The 22766-nt window shown below is 34.9% G+C and overlaps 2 protein-coding genes across 15 annotated transcripts in view; one reads left to right on the top strand and one right to left on the bottom strand.

The window, feature by feature from the left end:
• Positions 1–22766, bottom strand: part of SEC24D (SEC24 homolog D, COPII coat complex component) — a 445620-nt gene that overhangs the window by 397908 nt on the left and 24946 nt on the right. The window lies entirely within an intron of this gene.
• The window catches only part of MYOZ2 (myozenin 2), a 30404-nt gene that overhangs the window by 856 nt on the left and 6782 nt on the right, over positions 1–22766 (top strand). Inside the window, exons 1-6 of one of the 10 annotated variants that reach the window (XM_084971087.1) lie at positions 6639–6672; positions 14065–14145; positions 15055–15122; positions 16806–16975; positions 19616–19745; positions 20881–21064. In XM_084971087.1, coding sequence (XP_084827213.1) covers positions 14105–14145; positions 15055–15122; positions 16806–16975; positions 19616–19745; positions 20881–21064 — 593 coding nt within the window. In that variant the 5' untranslated portion in view covers positions 6639–6672; positions 14065–14104. 10 annotated transcript variants of the gene reach the window in all.

Here is a 22766-nt window from a genome sequence, read left to right as displayed (position 1 = left end):
AGTTTACTTCCTTTAAATTCTTGCTATTCTGTCACAACAAACCTGGAGTTCTAGAGGGTGTAGAAAAGCCTATGGTAACTAATCCTTTTGTAGTCATCCTTTTTCATTTGAAAGCTATTTTCAGATGAACAACTGCTCTAAAGGAATGAAGCAATCTGACAGCTGATGTACATTTTGTTCAGCTTGCCTTTTGCATTATAAGTTAATATCACAACTTTCAGATTTTTTTTCAACAGGTCTCATATAATCTTATCTTCATTGTCCATACCACATAATCTATCTTGATTTTTTTCCTTTAAATTAAAAAAATCATTCAAAATTCTGTTTTGGCATCCTTTAAAAAAAAAAAAAAGCTGTTATTTGGAATCCATATTTATTGTGAACTGCTTTAACCCTGAAAGAAGTCTTCATATTTAATTGTTGATTTACCAAGATATCTTGTGTAGAAATCTACTTCTATTTATAATTTCTAGGAATTCTTTAGTGACCTAGCAGTTAAGGATTCAGTGTTGTTGCTCCTCTGGCTTGGGTTTGATACCTGGCCCAGGAATTTCCACATGCTATGGATCTGGCCAAAAAAAAAAAAAAAAGCATAAAACTCAAAAAAATTTTTAACGTAAATTTTACTCTCATTTTCTTTACGTTCTCACAAAAAAACTCTAGAAAGTATACTTTATAAATTGCATTTTGATTGTTATAAAGGAAATTCAACTTTGTTCATGAGCAAAGGATAGCATCAATTTGAAAAGTTAATAAGTAGAATATCCATATCCTTTTAAGGGCTTATTTGAGCCATTCTGGAATATATTTGTGGAGTTTTAGGGCACCTCTTTATTTCCCTTCTATTGACAAGGAAAGTAACCTTTTTCCTCAACAATACTGACATCTAGAGCAATGAGATCTGGTGAAGGCAGCTGGGAACAGGCATAAGTATAGGATTTTCATATTTCACCTACAATAAAGCGAATGTAAAATGTTCCCCTCCTCCCCACAATGTAGTCATATTTAACACGTTCTGTTGTTTAGTTTTGTTCTCTATTTTATGTAATACGAAATCACTACACTGGATTCAACCTAGTCCCATGTTTTATTATGATGTCAAAATAGTTAGGAAAAAAGTGAGAATAATTCTGAATTAGACCCAGAACCAATTTGTACCAATTGAAGGTTTCCAAACTCACACTTCTTTTAAACTTTTATGCTTCTTTTTATTTCCTGCTTCAACTAGTTTACTTGAAATTGTTTTAATAATTTCTTCGATCAATGAGGCAAAAATCAGATAGTCACTTGAGTTTGAGAGTAAATTATTTACCTTTAAACTAGGCTTGGGATAAGTTATTTTCTAATTGCATCATAATCATAAATCAATTCATTGTTTTAATGTATTCCCAGTTAAAATCATGTGTTAGAGTCTACTCTCTTATTCCTGACACAGGCCTATAAGAGTATCTTTTTCTATGTTATAAAATATAATGAAAAAATACAAGGGGGGGCAAAGAATTCTCAAAACTACCATCTCAACACCAGCAGGTTCTGGCCATGTAAAGTCTGCTGAAGCCCTCACTCCCAAGTCATGGGTAGATTTCCAGTTCCTTAAGTGGAGTCACATGCTCTGCCTTTGTTTGGAGGTCAAGTACTCCAGATAACACAGGGATAATCACAGACTCTTTCTTAACTCATCGCAGAAAAAATAGCTGTAGTACTTTAGGAAGAAGTTTAAATAATTTCCCTCGTTTATTTCCTGTCATCTTATATGGAACTTTACTCTTTGTATATGACTTAATTTAGAGATCTGGAGCTAGGGGAGTATCATTTTTTTCTAAGGAGGCAGAAATGAAATGTGGGCTTCAAAGAAACCTTTTTGAGAATAATTTGCCAAACTTTCAAACAATTCACACCAGTAAATTTGGATGATTTAAGATAAATCATAAATCATACAACTGTTTCAATCTTAACACTAAGACTAAATTAAAAAATTTGGACTGGATTGTCCTTTATAAAAATGAACAGAGACACTGTAGAAAGTTCTTTTCCCACCCCCTTCTCCCCTTGTGCATCAGTATTTTTTTTCAGTATTGTAATTCATTTATTTTTTATATCACTTTTCAAAAGCATTTAGCCTAAAGGAGAATGAAATGTGACAATGAGATGGCTAAATGAGTTGTCTTCTAAACATGAGCTAGAAGTTCAGTCCAGTTCTTACTATGGGGAGAGAGCTGGAGAGCCTTGAAGTGAATCAGTAGGAAAATGTAAGAATCAAAATGGAGAGTTTTATATCAGAGCACTCACTGAATTTGAAGGAGAAATAATCTCAAAGAATTACTGAGAAATCCTATTCATATTGATTAAAATATATAGAACTGGGTAGCATGAGTAAAAACTTCCAGCTTCTACTAACCCCAAATTGTTCACTCATGATTCATTACGATTTGGTATCAAAGTATGTACCAGAAGCAAATATACTACACTCTTACTAAGTATTCAACAAAAGTCTCCCTTTACACTAAGACTGTACACTTTCAGTTGACCATCTCATGGTCATATCATGATGATCATCATTATGGTCATCAACATTAATATTAGAAGTGTTAGAGCTGATGGTATAAGCTGTCTTGTGTTACTATTGTGCCACTATTTTGTTACGAAACCCATACATAAGCTTTAAACAGAAATATCAGCTGTGTTGCCACCATCTAACAAGTGCTATTATAAAAGACAAAAACAAAAATATCTTGCCATTATCTGTACCTGGGTTAATTGCGGAGGTAAGAAAAGACAGCTGATAATGTTTCTATGCTCACCAGCCTTATGCTATCTACTCCTGAATCTGCACATATTCTCCAGTGGTGATCATGTTGCTTGAATACTGAAGGAAGCAGAGAAAGAAAAAGAGAATAGGAAGTAATAAGTCAACACAGAAAGAGAAGGAGAATGAGAACAGAAGGAGAGATACTCTATTTTTTTTTTTTTTTTTTGGTCTTTTTATCTTTTCTAGGGCTGCACCCACAGCATATGGAGGTTCTGCCGGCCTATGCCAGAGCCACAGCAACATGAGATCTGAGCTGTGTCTGCGACCAACACCACAGCTCATGGTAACACCGGATCCTTAACCCACTGAGAGAGGCCAGGGATCGAACCCACAACCTCACAGTTCCTAGTCAGATTCATTAACCACTGAGCCATGACGAGAACTCCAGGAGGAGAGGTACTCTAGAGCAACTGGCCTCTGTCCAGAAATGGTGAGGAAAAGGAACTGGAATTAAAATAATGTAAGAACTAGGAGTATGCTGTCCCCTGATCTTAGGCACAGATACTGCTGACAGATTAGAAAAAGAGCTTCAGAAATGGGGAGAATCACAGCTGTATCAGTTACCCTACAGTTTTCTTACCTGGGCTCTGTAAGGGCTTTTTTGGTATGTTTTTCGCATCTGTTTTTTTTTTTTTTCCCCCCCATGACTGGTAAACAGCTTTTCCCAGCACACAGAAGATTGAGTAGATTGTTTTTGCAATTTCAGGAAAAGAGTTTAGCTTGTGGTCTGAAAACAGGAAGCCAGCTTCTAAATGGAGTGCTGTTGCTGATATGGTACCAGGAGCCCTGGGTTCCAGACCAGACATTAGATTCCTCACCTAAAAATGAAGAGGTTGGAGTAGTTGAGACACCTAATTCTAAAACTTCATGATTCTAATATATTAAGTAATGAGCTGAAGTCAAACATCAGTATATTTGAATTTCTCTACCAATAATAAAGGCAATGTTAATATAGACATAAATTGCAGGGGCACTGTGAAAAGCACAGAGTATAACAGCTCAACTTTCAGATGAAAGGTTATATGAGAACCCCTTTTACTTTTCCTGTATAAGCATATCTTAAATTGCAATTAATCAAGTCATCAATATAAAAATGAGGATGCCACGAAGGTCTTAAACATTACAAATCAAATGTAAAAAGTTTGGGGGAGAAAAAGAACTTAACCTTGGGCTTAATGTACAAGTTTGTCAGTTTTCTTTGATTTAAAATTTCCTATTAGCATTTTCATAACCCCAAGAAAAAGCATGTTCTATTTTGAAAATTGGTGTGCCATAATATGCTGTAAAATTATGGATTTTCTAAACATGCCATAGATTTCTAAACCTCTAATAAGGCCCTCTAGCAAAGTAGCAGCAGAGAACTAGGCTAAATTCTAGTTTATACCAAAGTTGAAATTATAATGTTTAATTCATGCCATATTCCATTATCCTAGATTTTTTTTTTTGTCTTTTTCACTCTAATATGCCCTAGCTGTACATCCTATAAAGAGTACTAGATGAATTACTAGTTTGTGTAATTCAATACATTGGTAATCTCATTTTTAAATGTTTATAGATTTGCACAGTTAAATGATAATAACAGTACATTTTGAAAACCTTTATAGTTTAGAACTCAAATCAAGGCACAGAGATAAGAAATAGGAAAATAAAGAATTTTAGATGGGTTTCAAAGCCAACTTTTTAATGTAGAAACAATTATTAAAAATGATTAATAAACTTTATCAAATGTAGACCTTTCATGCATTATTCAAAATCATAGTCTGGGCTACTAAGTTTTATAGAACATTATATATACATGTTGCAGTATGCAGTAGTGCAAATTTATGGACTATTATTCAACCCACATAGGCTAATTGTCTGTAAACACAGTAGAAGAGTCCTGTGGAAGTTCAGAAAAGATCTCTTAGGCTTCAATCAGGCTTTGAAATAAATTGATAGGACCACCCTAAAGCAGATTAGTTCCAGCTAACTGCCCCGCTGTGGTTTTGCCCATTCTACCAGAATTGCAGCTGCCAGTGAATCATGGGAAAACAGTCTTAGAAGACATTTTGTTTTACAATTATTTGTAAGTGGGTATCTTTACAAACTATGAATTGGATTCACTGATCTAATTAAACATGTAAATCCGGCAGGATCAAAATTTTGAATTAAAAATATAGAACTACATGTGCACACATGAATCTTTGTTGACTAAGTTTCAGAATGTTAACCTATGAAATAAATGTGAAAAAAAGAACATTTCCTTTCAGAGGAATTTAGGTCCAATGTTAACTCATAAGACTACATAAGGTAAGTATCAAGTTAGGTTTGAGAAAGGAATTGATCACATTTTCAAAGATCACTAATACTCTCCTAATAAAATGCAATTTTCCATTTGGTTCCTAGTAAGTAATATGGATAAAATACAAGGAAAGTATACTCAAAAATCAAAATTTTGAACTTTTTAATATAAGATTTTAAATCTTAATTTAACTACAAAAACAATGCACATTTGAGGTCATCACTGAGAAAAAGAATATATTGGTAACAATTATTTAATATTTCTAGTAGTCTGAAAGATGTGGAGGTTTTGGGGGAAATTTATTTGATTATGGTCAAGACTCTAAACTTATATTTTAATATTTTTTATAGTTAGACATTTAACTATTCCAAAATAATAACTGATTTCCTTAAAAAAGTAGCAAACCGTAATAGATTAAGTCCTATAAAATCTTTAAATAAATGGAAAGTTCTGGATTACTACAAATGACATCAACAGGAAAGTATGCCTAACAATTATTTTCAATAGATGATCTAATGCCACAAAGACAACCTTCTAATCCATCGGGGCAAGGATATGAACCCTGAATAAGTTATATCATTTATCAGGCATCCAGATTAAATACCCTGTTAAGACCCTGCACAGAGGTTTGCAATAAAGGGCAGGGAACAGCTGAACTTGGATTCTATGTGCTCAGTTGACAATATTCTTCACTGTGAAAGTTTAAGTAATGAGAGTGTTCACATGTTAGATTTCCCAACTAACAGATGGACTGGAACTCCAGCTCCAGTTACGTCATAAACTTAACTACCAGAAAACCCTGGAGGATTTAGTTTATGTCTTCTATTGTTTGCTTGTTTATGCAAAATATATTGGCTTAAGATGTCCTATGTTTATGAGTATGCTAGTGAAAATCTAACTAGTTCTTTGCAGGTGGGGGAGAAGAATGCCTTGGTTTGTAGTTTGCCATTTTCTGTGGTATAAACACTCCTGACATGACCATTTTGGGTTACATCAAGGAAGTTCTCATTGAATGCAGAGTTGGGAAGAGATGTATAGTAATACAACACTACATAGTATTTTCACCATACAGATACAAAAGACTTAAAAAAAAAAATTAAGAGCATAGATAATAGCAAAAAGGAGGAAAAATTTAGAAAGTGATATTTTTAGTATTTATTGCTTTGTTTTTAACATAATTTATCTAATTATTAAGTCTACAGAATTTAATTTTAATAGTGGCTATGTTCACTGAGTTTAACTACTGGCTCACAGGAGTTCTGAAAATTTATCAATTGACCCTTGCGAGCAAGTACCAGCCTGCTGCAGACACCACTAGATTTCTCAGGCAGTGCCTCTGGTCCCTGGGACCCCCAATATGTTTAGATGGTCAGTCAAAGCCACTTAACTCACTATCTGTTAGAGAGTAAGAGGGAGAAATTTTAGGTTTAAAGAGGTGGAAGGAAGTATAAAGATTAAGAAAAGAGGTTGAGAGTTGGTTAATTATTTTGTGTGCTTTCTTCTCTTTTCTTTTTTCCTCTTATTCTCTTTCATGGTATAAATTTACTAGGATAATGGATTGTTCATCAGATGATTATTGAAGGTAGGTAAGTTCCTCGTGGCTCTTGTTGCATATCTATTCCCTGTAGCAGCTTGAGTGATAATCAGAGTGTTTTGCTAAAAAGGAATGAAAGTTTCTTATGAGCCAAAATGAGATTGTGGACAGAGGTATATCCATATTTTACATTTCTATTCTCTTTTCTCTTTCCTCTTCAAGGCCCCCCACTGCTGGGCTTCTAGGCTACCTCTCTTTACTCTTCTCTGGGATTCCAATCTTAATAGACTTTGGGACCTTTATCAGTAAAATTTAAGAACTGGAGAGAATAACCATATCAGTTAGCAAGCTTTTAGTTGAAAACAGCAGAAAATCAGAAACCAACTAGCATGAAGAATAAAGGGAATTTATTGTCTCACATAATTGAAAAGTTCAGAGGTCATCTGGTAAGGCTTTATATGGGAGCTCAAGAAAATGCCATTAAGGACTAAGTTTCTGTCTCTGCCTTTTCCCTGATTTCCTTGGGTTAAACGTCATCCCAAATCTGGTTCTATCATTCTACCAGGTGCATACCCACAGTTTCCAGGGCAATATACATCTGTGCTTACATTCAGCAGGAAAAGAAAGCATATTTGGCAAAATATATACAAAAAAAGTCCTGATATTCACTCTCATTGGCCTAGGTCAGGGCACATTCCTGTTCCTGTATCAATCACAAAGGTAATTCTTGTCAAACACTAGAGGACTACCGTAAATCTAAGGGGCCAGAGGGATGGAATCCACTTAGGCCATGTGGTTATTTCAGTATCATTGGTGGAATCAGCTAATATCAGGGACCATTAGTAAGAAGAAAATGAAATAAAAACATTTTCTCAAATTTCCATCTTGAGGCCCCCAATTAAACTTATGCCATAGCTTAAAATTTAGAACTTATAAAAATTAATGTGCTAAAATGCTATTCCTTTGCTAACTCCCCTATTTTCATTTAACTGTTTATAATGACTCAATTTGGTAACAGAAAAGAGGGGAAAGAGAAAAGTTACATTTCTGTTTTGGTTTCCTTATGGAACAACTTTGTAGCCTTAACTGTAAGATTCCATTACTACAAAGACTATTATCTTAGCACTTTCTAGTGGCTGCCTGCTTTGGGGCTTTTTTTTTTTTTTTTTTTTTTGTCTTTTTGCCATTTCTTGCGCCGCTCCCGAGGCATATGGAGGTTCCCAGGCTAGGGGTCTAATCAGAGCTGTAGCCACCGGCCTACACCAGAGCCACAGCAACGCTGGATCTGAGCCACATCTGCAACCTACACCACAGCTCACGGCAATGCCGGATCCTTAACCCACTGAGCAAGGGCAGGGACCAAACCCGCAACCTCATGGTTCCTAGTCGGATTTGTTAACCACTGCGCCATGACGGGAACTCCTTTTGGGGCATTTTTTAATTTCCTGAAAATGTTCCATTGGAAAGGTTTTTTGAGGAAAAGCCTAAATTTGTTTAAAAACATTATTTCTAATGTATAATTACATTACATAGAATGTGTATTAAGATTAGTAAGACAAAAATCCATAGATTTTAATTTTCTTAGTTATTATTTTTCTTTCTCTCATCTACTCATTGCTAACAATTATTTTAAGAAGCATTTAAAGGAGATTTCCCCTCTACCCCTCAGTATTGCATCAAATTACTATAAGCAATATTGTGTCTTTTCTATCATTTGTGATCTAATGGGAACTTTCTATTTTGTTCCAGAATCAAAAAGTTGAAATATTCTATTTCTGTCACACTTTCTAGAACAATGAAGGATATATTCATAGACACACTGAAAAATAACCTGGTTCCTCCCTCTATGTTCCAAGTACACAGTAACAGAGACTCCAAATATTTGCAAGTAAACAGAAGTGACTATTCCTTATAGAACTCAGCAGAGCTGGCAAACAAATCCAGGAAACTGTAAAATATTCTCATCTACTCTTCTATATACCTTCATTCCTCTTACATAAGCTATTTCTGCCATCCCCGGGGACTATAAAGCACATTTATTTATTTTTTTCATCTTAGAGAGGAGATAATGCCACACTGCGTTGCATTAGGAAGGGTTATGAAATTTTTTACATTGAATATTTTTTAATAACAGATGTTATTTTTTAGAGCAGTTTTAGGTTTACAGAAAAATTGAACAGAAAGTATAATGTTCCCATATACTCCTTCACTTCCCAACACAGTTTCTCCAATTATTAACATCTTACATTAGGGTGTTATATTTGTTATGACTGATGAACCAACACAGATGCAATATTATTAACCGAAGTTCCTAGTTAACATTAGGGTTCACATTGTGTTGTATTATTCTATGAGTTTTCATGACTGCACACTGTCATATATCTGCCATTATTGTATCATACAGAATAGTCTTACTGAAATTACCCTGTGTTCAACTTCATCCTCATTCCCTCTCCACAAGTCTTTGGCAACCACTTACTCTTTTACTGTCTTCCAAAGTTTTGTCTTTTCCAGAATGTCATATAGTTGAAGTCATAAAGCATATGGAGGTTCCCAGGCTAGGGGTCCAATTGGAGCTGCAGCCGCAGGCCTACACCAGAGCCACAGCAACGTGGGATCCGAGCCGTGTTTGCAACCTACACCACAGCTCAGGGCAATGCCGGAGCCTTAACCCACTGAGCAAGGCCAGGGATGGAACCCTCAACCTCATGGTTCCTAGTCGGATTCGTTAACCACTGAGCCACAACGGGAACTCCATGGCTTGATAGCTCTTAATTCAACTTTTAATTTTGAGATAAATGTAGCTTACACACAGCTGTAAGAATACAAAGCAATCCCATATACCTTTCCCCAGTTTTCTTCAATAGTAACATCTTACAAAAATATCGTATATCATAACTAGAATGTGGGGGTCAAGAAACTCCTGCCAATCACTACTCTTCCTCCCATTTCTATATATATATTCATTTTAAGATGCTAGAAAATGGAATCATACAGTATGTAAAGCCTTTAGGGATTGGCCTTTTTCACTCAGTGTAATTCTCTGGAGATAGATCCAAGTGTTGTATGTTTCAATGGTTTTTCATTTTTATTTCTGAGTACCATTCTACAGATGGACCAAAATGTTTCTAACCATTTACCTATTCATTGCCATACACTTGAGGGTTTTTTTTTTATTATTATAATTAAAAATAAAACCACTATGAACATTGCCATGTAAGTTTATGTGTGAACATAAGCTTTCATTTCACTGGGATAAATGTCTGGCATTGCTGGTAGTCCTATGTTCAGTTTTTAATAGACACTACTAAATTATTTTCCAAAGTGGCTGTACCAATTTACACTTCCAATAGCAATGTGTAAGTGATCTAGTTTCTCCATATACTCCCCAGCATTAGATGTTGTCACTATTTTTCATTTTAGCTATTCTGATATGTGTGCACTGATATCTCATGGCTTTTTGGGTTTTTTTGAGGGGGTGGTGGGTTGTCTTTTTAGGGCCGCACCTGCGGCATATGGAATTCCTAGGCTAGGGGTCCAATAGGAGCTGTAGCCTCTGGCCTATACCAGAGTCACAGCAAAACGGGATCCGAGCCGAGTCTGCGACCTACACCACAGTTCATGGCAATGCCAGATCCTTAACCCACCGAGCAAGATCAGGGATCAAACCCAAATTCTCGTGGATGTTAGTCGACTTCATTAACTGCTAAGCCATGACGGGAACTCCTGATATCTCATGGTTTTAATTTGCAGCTCCCTAATGACTAACAATGTTAAACAACTTTTCCTACACTTATTTGCTATTTGTATTTCTTCTTCAATGAAAGATCTCTTCATGTCTTTTGCCCATATTCTAATTAGACTGAGGTTCTTTGTTTTTGGTCTTTACTAGTGAGTTTTTTACTGGTGAGTTTTAAGAGTTCTTTATATATGTCAAATGTGTGGTTTGCAAATGTTGTTTCCTACTCTGTAGTTTGTCTTTTCATCCTCTTAACACAGTCTCAGAGCAAAAGTATTTGATTTTGATAAAGTCCAATTTATCATGTATTCCTTTTATGGATTGTGCTTTTGGTATCAAGTTTAACAACTTTTCACCCAGCCCTAGATCCCAAAGGTATGATCATGTGAGTTTTCTTCTTAAGCCCTTTAATATGGTGGAAGACACTGATTTTTGAATATTAAGCTAAACTTGTATCCCTGGATACAATGAAATAAATCTTACTTGTTCATGGTACAGAATTCTTTTTATATATTGTTGATTCTATTTGTTTATGTTTTATTGAAGTGTTTGCTTCTGTTAGCATGAGGAATATCGGTAGCTTTCTTTTTGTGTGTGTCCTTTTTGTTTGGTTTTGGTAACAAAGTAACATTAGCTTAATAAATGAATTGGGAAGTGTTCTTGCATCTTCTATTTTTAGGATGGTCTAGCATTCTTCTTGAAATGTCTCCAGTAAAACCATCTAGGTCTGAAGATATCTTTTTTTGGGGGGGCTATTTAAGATTATAAATTCAATTGCCTTATAGTTATCTACTTCCTGTGGGGTAAGATGTGATACTTTGTGCTTTTCAAGGAATTGGTCATATTTTTGTTTTCAAATTTATGTAAATTTATATGTAGAGTTGTTTATAGTATTCTCTTATTATCCATTTGCTATCTGCAGTGTTTGTAGAGGTATACTTTGTTTTGTTCCAGATACTGGTAATTTTTTTTTTTCCTTTTTAGGGGCTCACCGGTGGCATATGGAAGTTCCCAGGCTAGGGGTCAAACTGGAGCTGCGACTTCTAGCCTACACCACAGTCACAGCCACACCAGATCCTTAACCTGCTGAGCAAGACCAGGGATCGAACCCACAACCTCAAGGATACTAGTCAATACTTAACCTGCTGAGCCACAAAGGGAACTCCTGACATTGGTAATTTGTATCCTCTATATTTTTTTCTGTGTCAGTCTAGCTAGAAGCTTCTTAATTTTATCGATCTTTTCAAAAGCTAACTGTACTCAACTGATTTTTCCCTATTTTTTTGTTTTTAATTTCTGCTCATTATTATTTTCTGTCTTTTTTCTGCTTGCTTTGGTTTATTTTGCTCTTCTTTTTCTAGGTTTTTGAGATGAAAGCTTAGATTACAGATTTGAGAATTTTCCTCTTTTTTTAATGTACACATTTAGTGCTATAAATGTCCCTCACAGAGCTCCCCTTGTGGTGCAGTGGAAACTAATCTAGCTAGTAACCATGAGGTTGTGGCTTCAATCCCTGGCCTTTCTCAGTGGGTTAAGGATCCGACATTGCCTTGACCTGTGGTGTAGGTCACAGATGTGGCTGGGATCCTAAGTTGCTATGGTGTAGGCTGGCAGCTGTAGTTCTGATTCAACCCCTAGCCTGGGAAACTCCATATACTGTGGTTGAGGCCATAAAAAGCAATAATAATAATAATTATTATTATAATAAATGTCCCTTGCAGCACTGCATTATCTGTGCCCCATAAATTTGATATGCTCTATTCTCATTTTCACAAAGTTCAATGAATTTTTTATCTACCTAGAGACTTCTTCTTTGACCCATGGATTCTTTAGAAGTGTGTTTTTTTTAGTTTCCAAATGTTTGGAGATTTTCCAGTAATCTTTGTCACAGATTTCTAGTGTGATATCATTTGTGATCAGAGATCATACTCTGCATAATTTTGATTCTTCTAAATTCACTGAGGCTTATTTTATGGCCCAGGGTATGGTCTATCTTGGTATATATTCCATGCATACTTGGAAAGAATGTGCATTCTGTTTTGTTCAGTACAGTATTTTATAAACATTTATTATATTCTGATTGATGGTGTTGACTTTTTTATATTCTTGTGATTTTCTGTGTGTTGTTCTATCACTGTTGAAAGAGGGAGGTTGACATCTCCAGCTAAAATTGTGGATTTATCTGTTTCTCCTTTTAGTTCTATTAATTTTTGCTCTATTTTCATCTCTGATTCTGGGTGCATACATATTTAGGATTTCTAGGTTTTCTTGGTGGATTTACACTATAATCATTATATAATGTCTCTGGCAATTTTCTTTGGCCTGAAGTCCACTTTATCTAATATTAATATAACTACTTCTGCTTTTCATTGATGTATGTTTGCTTGATATCTTTTTCTATCCTGTTACTTTCAACTTGCCTATATTGTTCAACACACTTATTAGAAGTGAATATTTTCTAGACAGCACATATTTGGGTCATGTTTTTAAATCCAATCTGCCAGTCTGAATCCTTTAATTAATATATTTACAACATTTACATTTAATATGATTATTGATATAGTAGAGTTTTTCTATCATCTTATTTTTTTTCTGTTTGTCTGTTTTTCATTTGCTTTCTTTTTCCTAGCTTCCTATGAGATTACCTACACATTTTTTAATTTTTTGTTTTTAATTATCTATAGTTTTTCAAGTATATATGTATACTTTTTAGTAGTTTTTATATTACAATATATACACCTAACTTATCTGCATCTACTGATGTTGTCAATTTTATCAGTTCAGGTGAAGGATAGAAAACTTTCCCACCTTCATGTCCCTTATCCTCCTATTTATAATTGTTTTAACTATTTTCTACATATGTTTATATCAGAGGGTTTTATAATTTTTGCTTCTATCATCAAACATAATTTAGAAAACTCAAGAGGAGAAGGGAAACTTACTGTATTATAACACCTTTCCTAACTATAATCTCTTCTTTGTTCCTGATGTTCCAAGGTAATTTATTTTATTGTTTCCCCTCTGTTTAAAGTACTTCATTTAGTTATTTGCTATGGTCTGAATGTTTGTATCCCCCCAGAATTCATATACTGAAATCTTAATGGCCCTGATGGTATTAGAAGAAGAGGCCTTTGGGAGGTGATTAGGTCATGAGGGTGGCATCTTCATGAATGATATTAATGCACTTATAAAAGAAGCCCAAGAGAGCTACCTGTCCCTTCCACCATGTGAGAAATACAGTGAGAAGTCAGCAACTCAGAAGAATGACTTCAACTGAACCAACTATACGGGCACTCAGATATCAGACTTCCAATCTCCAGGCCTATGAGAAATAAACTTTTGTGTTTTTTTTTTATAAGAAATGAATTGTAGTTCCCTGGTGGCTCAGCAGGTTAAGGATCCAGCACTGTCACTGTTGTGGTTCAGGTTGCTGCTGTGGCATGGGTTTAATCCCTGGCCTGGGAACTTCTGAATGCCACCAGGAGGCCAAAAAAATGTAAAAAAATAAAATAATAAAAAATAAAGACATAAGCAACTGGTCTTTAGTATTCTATTATAACAGCATGCACCATTCTTTTAGAGTAGGTCTCTAGGCAACAAATCTAGTTTTCCTTCATTTGAAGATGGCTCAATTTCCCCTTTATTTCTTAAGAATATTTCACTGGGTATCAGATTCTGGGTTGACATTTCTTTTCTTTCAGCATTTTTTGTGCCACTTCCTTCTGGTCTTCATGGTTTCTGATGAAAAATCTACTGTCATTCTCATTTTTTTCTCCCTATAGGTAAGTTGTCATTTTTCTCTGGCTGCTTTCAAGATTTTTCTTTGTCTTTAGTTTTTAGAAGTTTATGTCTTGGTGAGGAGTTCTACAGATTTCTCTTTTATAGAATACTCTTAATTCTTGAATTTATTGATTTATGTCTCTTGACAAATTTGGGAAGTGTTCAGCCAGTTTGAGTATTTTGCCAGCCCCACACAGCTCTAGTCTCACTGACCCCTAAGGCTTCCTTTCTTTCTTTTTTTTTAAAAGTTTTATTGAAGTATAGTTGACTTACAATATTGCAATAATTTCTTCTGTACAACAGAGTGATTCAGTTATACATACATACACACACCCATTCTTTTTTAGATTCTTTCCCCATACAGATTATCACAGAATATTGGGTAGAGTTCCCTGTGCTATACAGAGTTCCCCATTCCTTAATTTTTTTTCAGTCTATTTCTCCCCCCCTCTGTTGTTCTTATTGGGTAATTTCCATCATTCTATCTCCCAGTTCATTGATTCTTTACTTTATCCCCTCCATTCTGCTACTGAACACATCCATTGAACTTTTTATTTTGGGTATTTTATTTTTCAGTTCTAAAGATTCCATTTGTGTTCTTTACAACTTTTATTCTTCTGCCATGACTTTTTATTTCTTTGCTACAGTTTTCTCTCTCTTTTTTATTCATTTGTTTCCAGAAACCTGTAATTGCTCTTCAAAGTATTTTTGTCATGGCTGCTTTAAAATCTTTGTTATATGATTTTAATAACTCAGTCTTCTCATGTTGTTATCTGTCTTTTTTCATTCAGTTTGAGATCTTCTTGATTCATGGTATAACAAATGATTTTTTTTTATTTGTGCCTGCGTATTTTCATATTATGTTCTAAGAATCTTGCTCTTATTTAAGCTCTCTGTTTTATCTATCCTAGTCTGACACTGCTTCAGCAGAGGAAGGAGAGTGCCACCTCATCACTGCCAGCTGGAAGTAAAAGTCAAGGTTTCCCAGTTGGCCCCCATTGAAATTTGAGGAGGGTCACTTAGTTACTGCTAGGAGGGTCACTTAGTTACTGCTAGTTCACCTGGGCTCCAACACTGTAGGGATAGAGGGTTGTTACTAACTGACAGGGATGAAAGTCCCAGCTTCCTCCTTATTCTCTCTGATACCACCCTTGTGGGAGCACTGGGGCACCTCTTAACAGCCTCACAAGAGTAAAATTCAGGGCTCCCCACTTGAACTTTGTTGAGATGGATGAGGCCAAAGTTTTTTTCTGTGGTATTTGGCTGAAGTGGAGTAGCTATTGTCTAAAAGCTTTCTGTCTTTCTACGCTGCTCCTTTCCTGGTCTTGGCTAGTGAGAACAATCTTTTATTGGCGGTTTTTGGATGCATCTGTTGATGTGTAATGTCATCTTCAACTCCAAGTCTAGGGTATGTGGGGCTAAAAGAAAACTCAGAGAATTCACCAACATGTTGTTCTTTGGGTCCTGAGATCCCTAGCTGATGTGTCTTCTTCTCTCCAACTTTCAGAGTCTTCTTATATTTGTTTTATACATAATGTCCAGGATTTTTAGTTTTACTTAGTAGAGGTATAGGGAAAAGTAGATCTATTTATCTGCCCAGAAGTGGAAGTCCTCCTCTCCATGTACATCAAAATATACAAACATTTTTTTCAAAGCAAATGGGGAGAAAAATTTTAAGTAAATTTTATTGTTTTATCCCTAAACACCTCACAGTTTAATTATTTGGGTTAATTTGTCACATCAGAAAATGCTGTCCCCATCAACCAGAAAAATTATGTATTTTACAAATCACCCAGTTTTTCTTCCTTTGCCATCTAACAGCAGTCCACATTAGCAAAAGAACTGTGGGTTACACAGAAAAACATTCCTGATTAACAGAGCAAATGGAGGAGTTTTATTTCTTTTGGATTTTAGAAGAGTCCTTCAGTATTAGAAACAGAAAATAACAGTTGCTTTCAGAACATCTTCTATATTTAAGGAATGGGATACAAAGGACTAAAATATAAAGAAAATGTAAACCATAAAATAAATAAAATGGAATCAAGTAATTGTGATTCAGTGCTATGGGAATACAGAAAATGTATGAATAATTATTAATAGAGATTTTTAACAAAGGGATTTACAGAAATGGTACATAAACTGGATTGAGAAGGATTTGTTCATTCAATACTTAGCACCTACCTACTTTATGTTAGTTTCCTTGATACTAGAGATAGATCAAACTGATACATAAAAGTGTGGCAAGTCAGACAAAAGTCAGACTGATACATAAAACTATGAGCCATGTTGTTTGAAAAATCACTAAATAAGGAAAGACTAAATTAATAGTGTCATCAGCCACCTTTCATTCGCTCTTTGTATGTGTCAGGTGCCATGCTAAGTATTTGATAAGAAACATTTTATTTAATCTTCATATCAACCCTATCCAGTGGTATTATTACTCTTAGCCTCACATTAAAGATAAGGAAACTGAAGTTTACAAAAAAATAACATACCAATGATCATACATTTAGAAAGTACCAGAGCCAGGATTCAACCCAAAGCAGTCTGAGTAAAGAGCCTGTATTTTAGTCGCTATTCTACAGGTAATAAATTATGAATTTAGCACAGCATTTAAAAATGCTCATCTTGGGGTTTTCATGCACATAAATATTTTTTACAGATGTAGATGGCATGGACCTGGGCAAAAAAGTCAGCATTCCCAGGGACATCATGTTGGAAGAATTATCCCACCTCAGTAACCGTGGTGCCAGACTATTTAAGATGCGACAAAGAAGATCTGACAAATACACATTTGAAAATTTCCAGTATGAATCTAAAGCTCAAATAAACGTAGGTATAACTTGACTATGTGGTATATAAATAAATGGGTAACATTTCTAGATCTATATATATTTTTAGATTGCCATTCAAGTATTCTACAAATTTTCTTTCCATTGATTCTGTTAGACTTTCTTCCCCATATCGGAGTATTAGGTGGATAACCAAAAGAAATATTATGTATGATGTGAGTATCTTTTTAGTTCAATAGAGAGATTGTAAATTCACAGATTTTCCATGAAGAACTGGTCTATTCCACTAACAGGAGGGAGAGGGAGTGGAGATTGGTGGTACTAAAAGTTTCCACAGTCTTATCACCACTGGTTAAATGTTTGGAATGGAAACACTTCCAAAGCACACAGTGCTCCATAAAGTAAGTATAATCATTTTGTTGGCTGAATACATCCTGGCACTGAAACATGCCTGGGAACTACAGACACAGTTGATCTCCTCTCAAAGCATTTTACTTCACATTATGTAGAGAAGTCTGGTACTTATTAACAACAAAACCAAAGAGTGGACAGAACTCTTTGGACAAAGGTTTTCCTCAAACAAAAGTTAAAAAACAAATTAATTAAATTATATTTTACATATTGCATTAATAGCACATTCTTTTAACCGTCAGAAAGATTTTAAAGGAAGAACTTTTTAATAGAAAAACAAACTAGCTTTGGGGAAATGGTTTTGTTCGTACACTCAACAATGACAACAGAGGTACTGGTGCCTCCTGACAATGACTAGCTAGAAAGAGTTGACTTTTCTGTCTTAAAGAAGATCAATATTACAATTTTTAAATTTAATGTAGGTACAATGCTCTGCAAGCTTAGGTGAAATTCATATCTTGGACACATTTCAGTAACTTAGAAAGAAGTATTTTTGGTGCATGATACAATTAAACTTTCTATATTTATCTCTTGTTTATAATTAAAATTAGCAAGAACTATTTTCTAAAAGGTGGTGTAGGTTCAGTAGTGAAGAAACTTACTAATCTAGTCAATTAAGTTGAAAATTTAAGATAATACATTCAAAACACTGAAAACTGATGCATCTGAGTATAGCATTACTCATTTTTAGAAACTGTTTCTTATTGCCTATAGAATATGCAAACTCATGCCCAGTAATGAGGACCCTTTACTCACCTCCTTAATGTTACCTCTCATACTTTCTTATATTTTTCTACAAGTCAGCTTACCACTAGTAATATTGCCTTACTCATTTTCATAGCAGCTTTACCAGGGTATTGCCTACAGTAAGGTGAATGTAAAGGAACCTGGAGAGGGGCTGTGGCTTGGTGAAGCCTGAAAATGGGATAAACTTTATTTTCCTCATAATTTTGTCAGGTGAGGTGTTAATTTATGGTCTTTAATTATGGTAAGTATTTGGATTTTAGGACAAAATAGTCTTTTTTTTTTTTTTGCCTTTTCTAGGGCGGCTCCTGCGGCATACGGAGGTTCCCAGGCTAGGGGTCTAATCAGAGCTGTAGCCGCCTGCCTACACCAGAGCCACAGCAACGCGGGATCCGAGCCACATCTGCGACCTACACCACAGCTCAGCGCAATGCCGGATCCTTAACCCACTGAGCAAGGGCAGGGACTGAACCCGCCACCTCATGGTTCTTAGTCGGGTTCGGTCCCTGCCCTTGCTCAGTGGGTTAAGGATCCGGCGTTGCCGTGAGCTGTGCTGTAGGTCGCAGACGCGGCTCGGATCCCATGTTGTTGTGGCTCTGGCGTAGGCTGGTGGCTACAGCTCCGATTGGACCCCTAGCCTGGGAACCTCCATATGCCGCGTGAGCGGCCTAAGAAATAGCAAAAAGACAAAAAAAAAAAAAAAAAAGTGATTTGACTTTATGTACTTCTTAAATACATGGACTTCACTTTAAAATATAAAAATTTCTCATATATAATTAAAACAATACTTTATTATAGAGATAAGTCCTAGCCACATCACTGAGGTTATTAACATTACAATGTCTATTTTTCTTGGTTAAAATGCAAATTGATTGCTTTTAAAGTGCTATATTGCCATAAAGTAAATCCTAAATTATATCAGTAAAACAAATTCACCTAAAACTTTAAAAGACAAACTCTTTTTAAGCATTTTATTTTTTATAAATCTCAAATTCTTTCTTCTATATGTTAATGCAGCTGAAAGTATATTTTGTTATATATGACTGCTGTTCAAATTTCAGATTAAATTTTAAAACAAGGCATATTAAGGCATATAATTAAATTCTAACTATTAATAAAATAGTGATGTAACAATGACTAAATCACATGTTTGGTGATTATGCTGTATGAAATTAAATTAGTAAAGACTTAAAAATTAAATATATTTACCTTACAGGTATGTTGTGAATAATATATTAAATAACTGATACAAAGCCCTAGAAACAGTGCCTGGCACACGATGACTTGATTAATTATTATTAAGTGGATTGTCATCACAAAACAGATCTTGGATTGATACCAGCAAAATTTCTCATTTAATAGCTCAATCAATTACCATGTAAATTATTGAGACCTCATGTAACAGTGAAGGGGCACTGTATTTAAATTCTAGGTATATAAATGGAGTCTCACATTTATGATTATTTCCTATCAGTGTATCTAACTTTTAAAGTTTTCAGCTGAATTTACTTTCAATCAAATACAGCACAATATTGCCATGCAGAATGGGAAACTGGATGGGAACAACTTGGAAAGTGGTTCACAACAAGCCCCATTTACTCCTCCCAACACCCCGGATCCACGAAGTCCCCCAAATCCAGAAAACATTGCACCAGGTAACTAATCCCCTTACAAACAGAATGACAAAATTGCTGTGCACTTAAATATATGACCCAAATCACTTGATCCTTAAGTAAATGGTATCTAAATGTTACACCTTTTCTCATTATATATCAATTTTGTAGATAAATTCAAGATAAATGTTAAGATTTAGATCTAGAGGAGTCATGTAAGACATTTACAGTAGTCTTATGTTCTTTTAGATGGTCCATTGCATTTGTTGGCAATTACCTAGCATATTAAAAATTAAGTCTTTGTAGTTATGTTAAAACCCTGTTTGTCTAGAACTGTATAATTTATGATGTATTGTGATACATAATTGTCTACTTTTTTTGGTTTGTTTTTCAGGGCCACACCTGCAACATAAGGAAGTTCCCAGGCTAGGGGTCTAATTGGAGCCACAGCTGTTGGACTACATCACAGCTCACAGCAATGCCAGATCCTTAATCCACTGAGCGAGGCCAGGGATCAAACTGGCATCCTCATGGATACTAGTCAGGTTCATAACCTTCTGAACCACAATGGAACTCCCTGTATTTGTCTTCTTTAATAACTTTATGACATTTATTATAATCCTCATTTTACAAATTAAGAACCTCAAGTTGTGAATAACTATAAGTCACTATTAACTGATCAAGACTTAAATCCAGGTCTAGTACCAAATTTATAGATGCCATATGTGAAGTGACCTTGTGGAGACTGCTTTTGTTATTTTCTGCTCCCTTCGAGTACTTGAAATGTAATCCTTTAAGACTATATTTTCTAAAACAGTATATGTTATCTAGAAGAATTATTAGATTTTAAAATACTAAATCAGAGATATTACCTGACCTATTTAGATAATATCTTTTCAAAATAACATAAAGCAAATACCTTTAAGTTTTTCCCCAGGAGTAATGAGTAAAGTGGATTTATAAAAATTTCAACTACTTTCACATAGAAATTAGCAATATCTATGTCATATTTTTGAAAATTAAACTACATTTAGCAAGAGTACTTCTGGAAAGGAATTCATTCTTCATAAATTTACCCTTGAGTGAAAAATTAAACATGGTAAAATAAAATGTTAGGTGGAGTTTAGTCACTCTCAGGCACTCTGTGTTTACTTATTCTTGCAATATTTTTCCAAAGGATATTCTGGACCACTGAAGGAAATTCCTCCTGAAAGATTCAACACCACAGCTGTCCCTAAGTACTACCAGTCACCCTGGGAACAGGCCATTAGCAATGATCCGGAACTTTTAGAGGCTTTATACCCTAAACTTTTCAAGCCTGAAGGAAAGGCAGAACTGCCTGATTACAGGAGCTTTAACAGGTAATTCAGTTATCTTGGGTGACACTTGGTAGGTAATACCAAGGTGTTTATATCATGGTATGGAGAAATGAATCCTCCGATAGAAATTTTTTAAAAAACTCTAGATAGCAATATATAATATTTCCTTAGAGGCAAAGACTCATTTTTGCAGTATTACTTATGTATCAAGAATCAGTGCCTTAATGAAGGCTCTAAGATTCAGAAACTATCATTGTTACAAGATTTTTCTCCCATATTTTAAAATGTTAATAATAATTTCTAGTTCAAAGGTTGATATTCGTTTACGTGTTGCTCCAAATGACAATGCTGTTCAAGAATCTCAGAAATAATTTACATGCAGGACTGTGAGAATTACCATCTAACTCCAGATTCAATTTATATTAGCATAGGCTTTAAAGGTAATTTAGGGATTTATGGCCCAAGACTGCAGCATATATACCAACCAAAACTTATGCCACCAAAAATATAGCCAAATAATATCTGCATTATAGTTTATACAATGGACATTTATCTTTCCCTGTTAGCTATTTCTTATAATTTTCACATATATATTTTAATGGTCTCATAATCCATTCTTTGATCACTTGATCTTCATTTTAGAGTAAAAATATCTTGAATATCTTATCTCATACTCACCCAGTTTATATGATGCTTAATGATTATTCACTTAAGAATTAATAAATTAAGGAGTAAACTTTTGATTTACAAAAGATTGCTGGAGATCCCATCGTGGCACAGCAGGAACAAATCGGACCAGGAACCATGAGGCTGTGGGTTCAATCCCTGGCCTCACTCATTGGATTAAGGATCCAGCATTGCCATGAGCTGTGGTGTAGGCTGCAGATGCGGCTGGGATCTGGCATTGCTGTGGCTGTGGTGTAGAGCAGCAGCAGTAGCTCTGATTGGCCCCCTAGCCTGGGAACCTCCATATACCATAGGTGTGGCCCTAAAAAAAAAAAATTGCCACAAAGTGTGCACTTAAACAGCAATCTTATTTAGTACTTTTAAAATTACTGTACTGTTAACATTTTAGTTTTCATATATTGCTATAGTATTAGGACTACACCTATTATTAGTACTACATTAGTAAAAAAAAAAAGGCAATACATTAGTAACATATCTACTAATATTACATCTAGTACTATTAGTTTTAGTAGTAATACTAAAAGTATTAGTACTGCATCTATTGCATAAATGAGGTATACTATAGAATTTATGGAGGGGTTGAAGTGTGGTGGCAATGAAAGGATGTTGGAAGACCAGTATAACCAACGATATAATTTTTTTCAAGAAATGAGAGTATAGAAAATCACATAAAGTAAAACACTATGAAGAAATGGAAAATAATAGAACACTTGAAGATTTTACTTGAGATTAGTGATTTAGAAATGCCGTATGGCTTCTGTGTACCCTGTGGCTTCAGAACCCCATACCTGCTCAGTAGTTTGCTTCCAGTTCTACACACTAACGTAAAAGGGTTGATTATAAAAAGATGTCTATTGACTGTATAAAGACCGAAGTTGAGAGTTATAACAATGAACACAATACTATATAATTAGGAAATGTAGCTCCCTGTGTTAAATCAGGACTTTTGCAAATGTAACATAAAGTGTGTATATGTGTATGTGTGTGTGAGAAAGAGACAGAGAAAGAGAACTTAACCTGCTAAAGTACTTCTCCATTTCACCTGAGAAAATTTTAA

This window comes from Sus scrofa, chromosome 8 (assembly GCF_054392235.1).
Source record: "Sus scrofa isolate SSC_HxYL_T2T_F1_AM1 chromosome 8, Sscrofa_HxYL_maternal_Yorkshire_Landrace_v2.0, whole genome shotgun sequence".
Lineage (NCBI taxonomy): Eukaryota > Metazoa > Chordata > Mammalia > Artiodactyla > Suidae > Sus > Sus scrofa.
The sequence above is the reverse complement of the archived record's forward strand: the minus strand, read 5'-3'. Positions and strand labels throughout refer to the sequence as shown.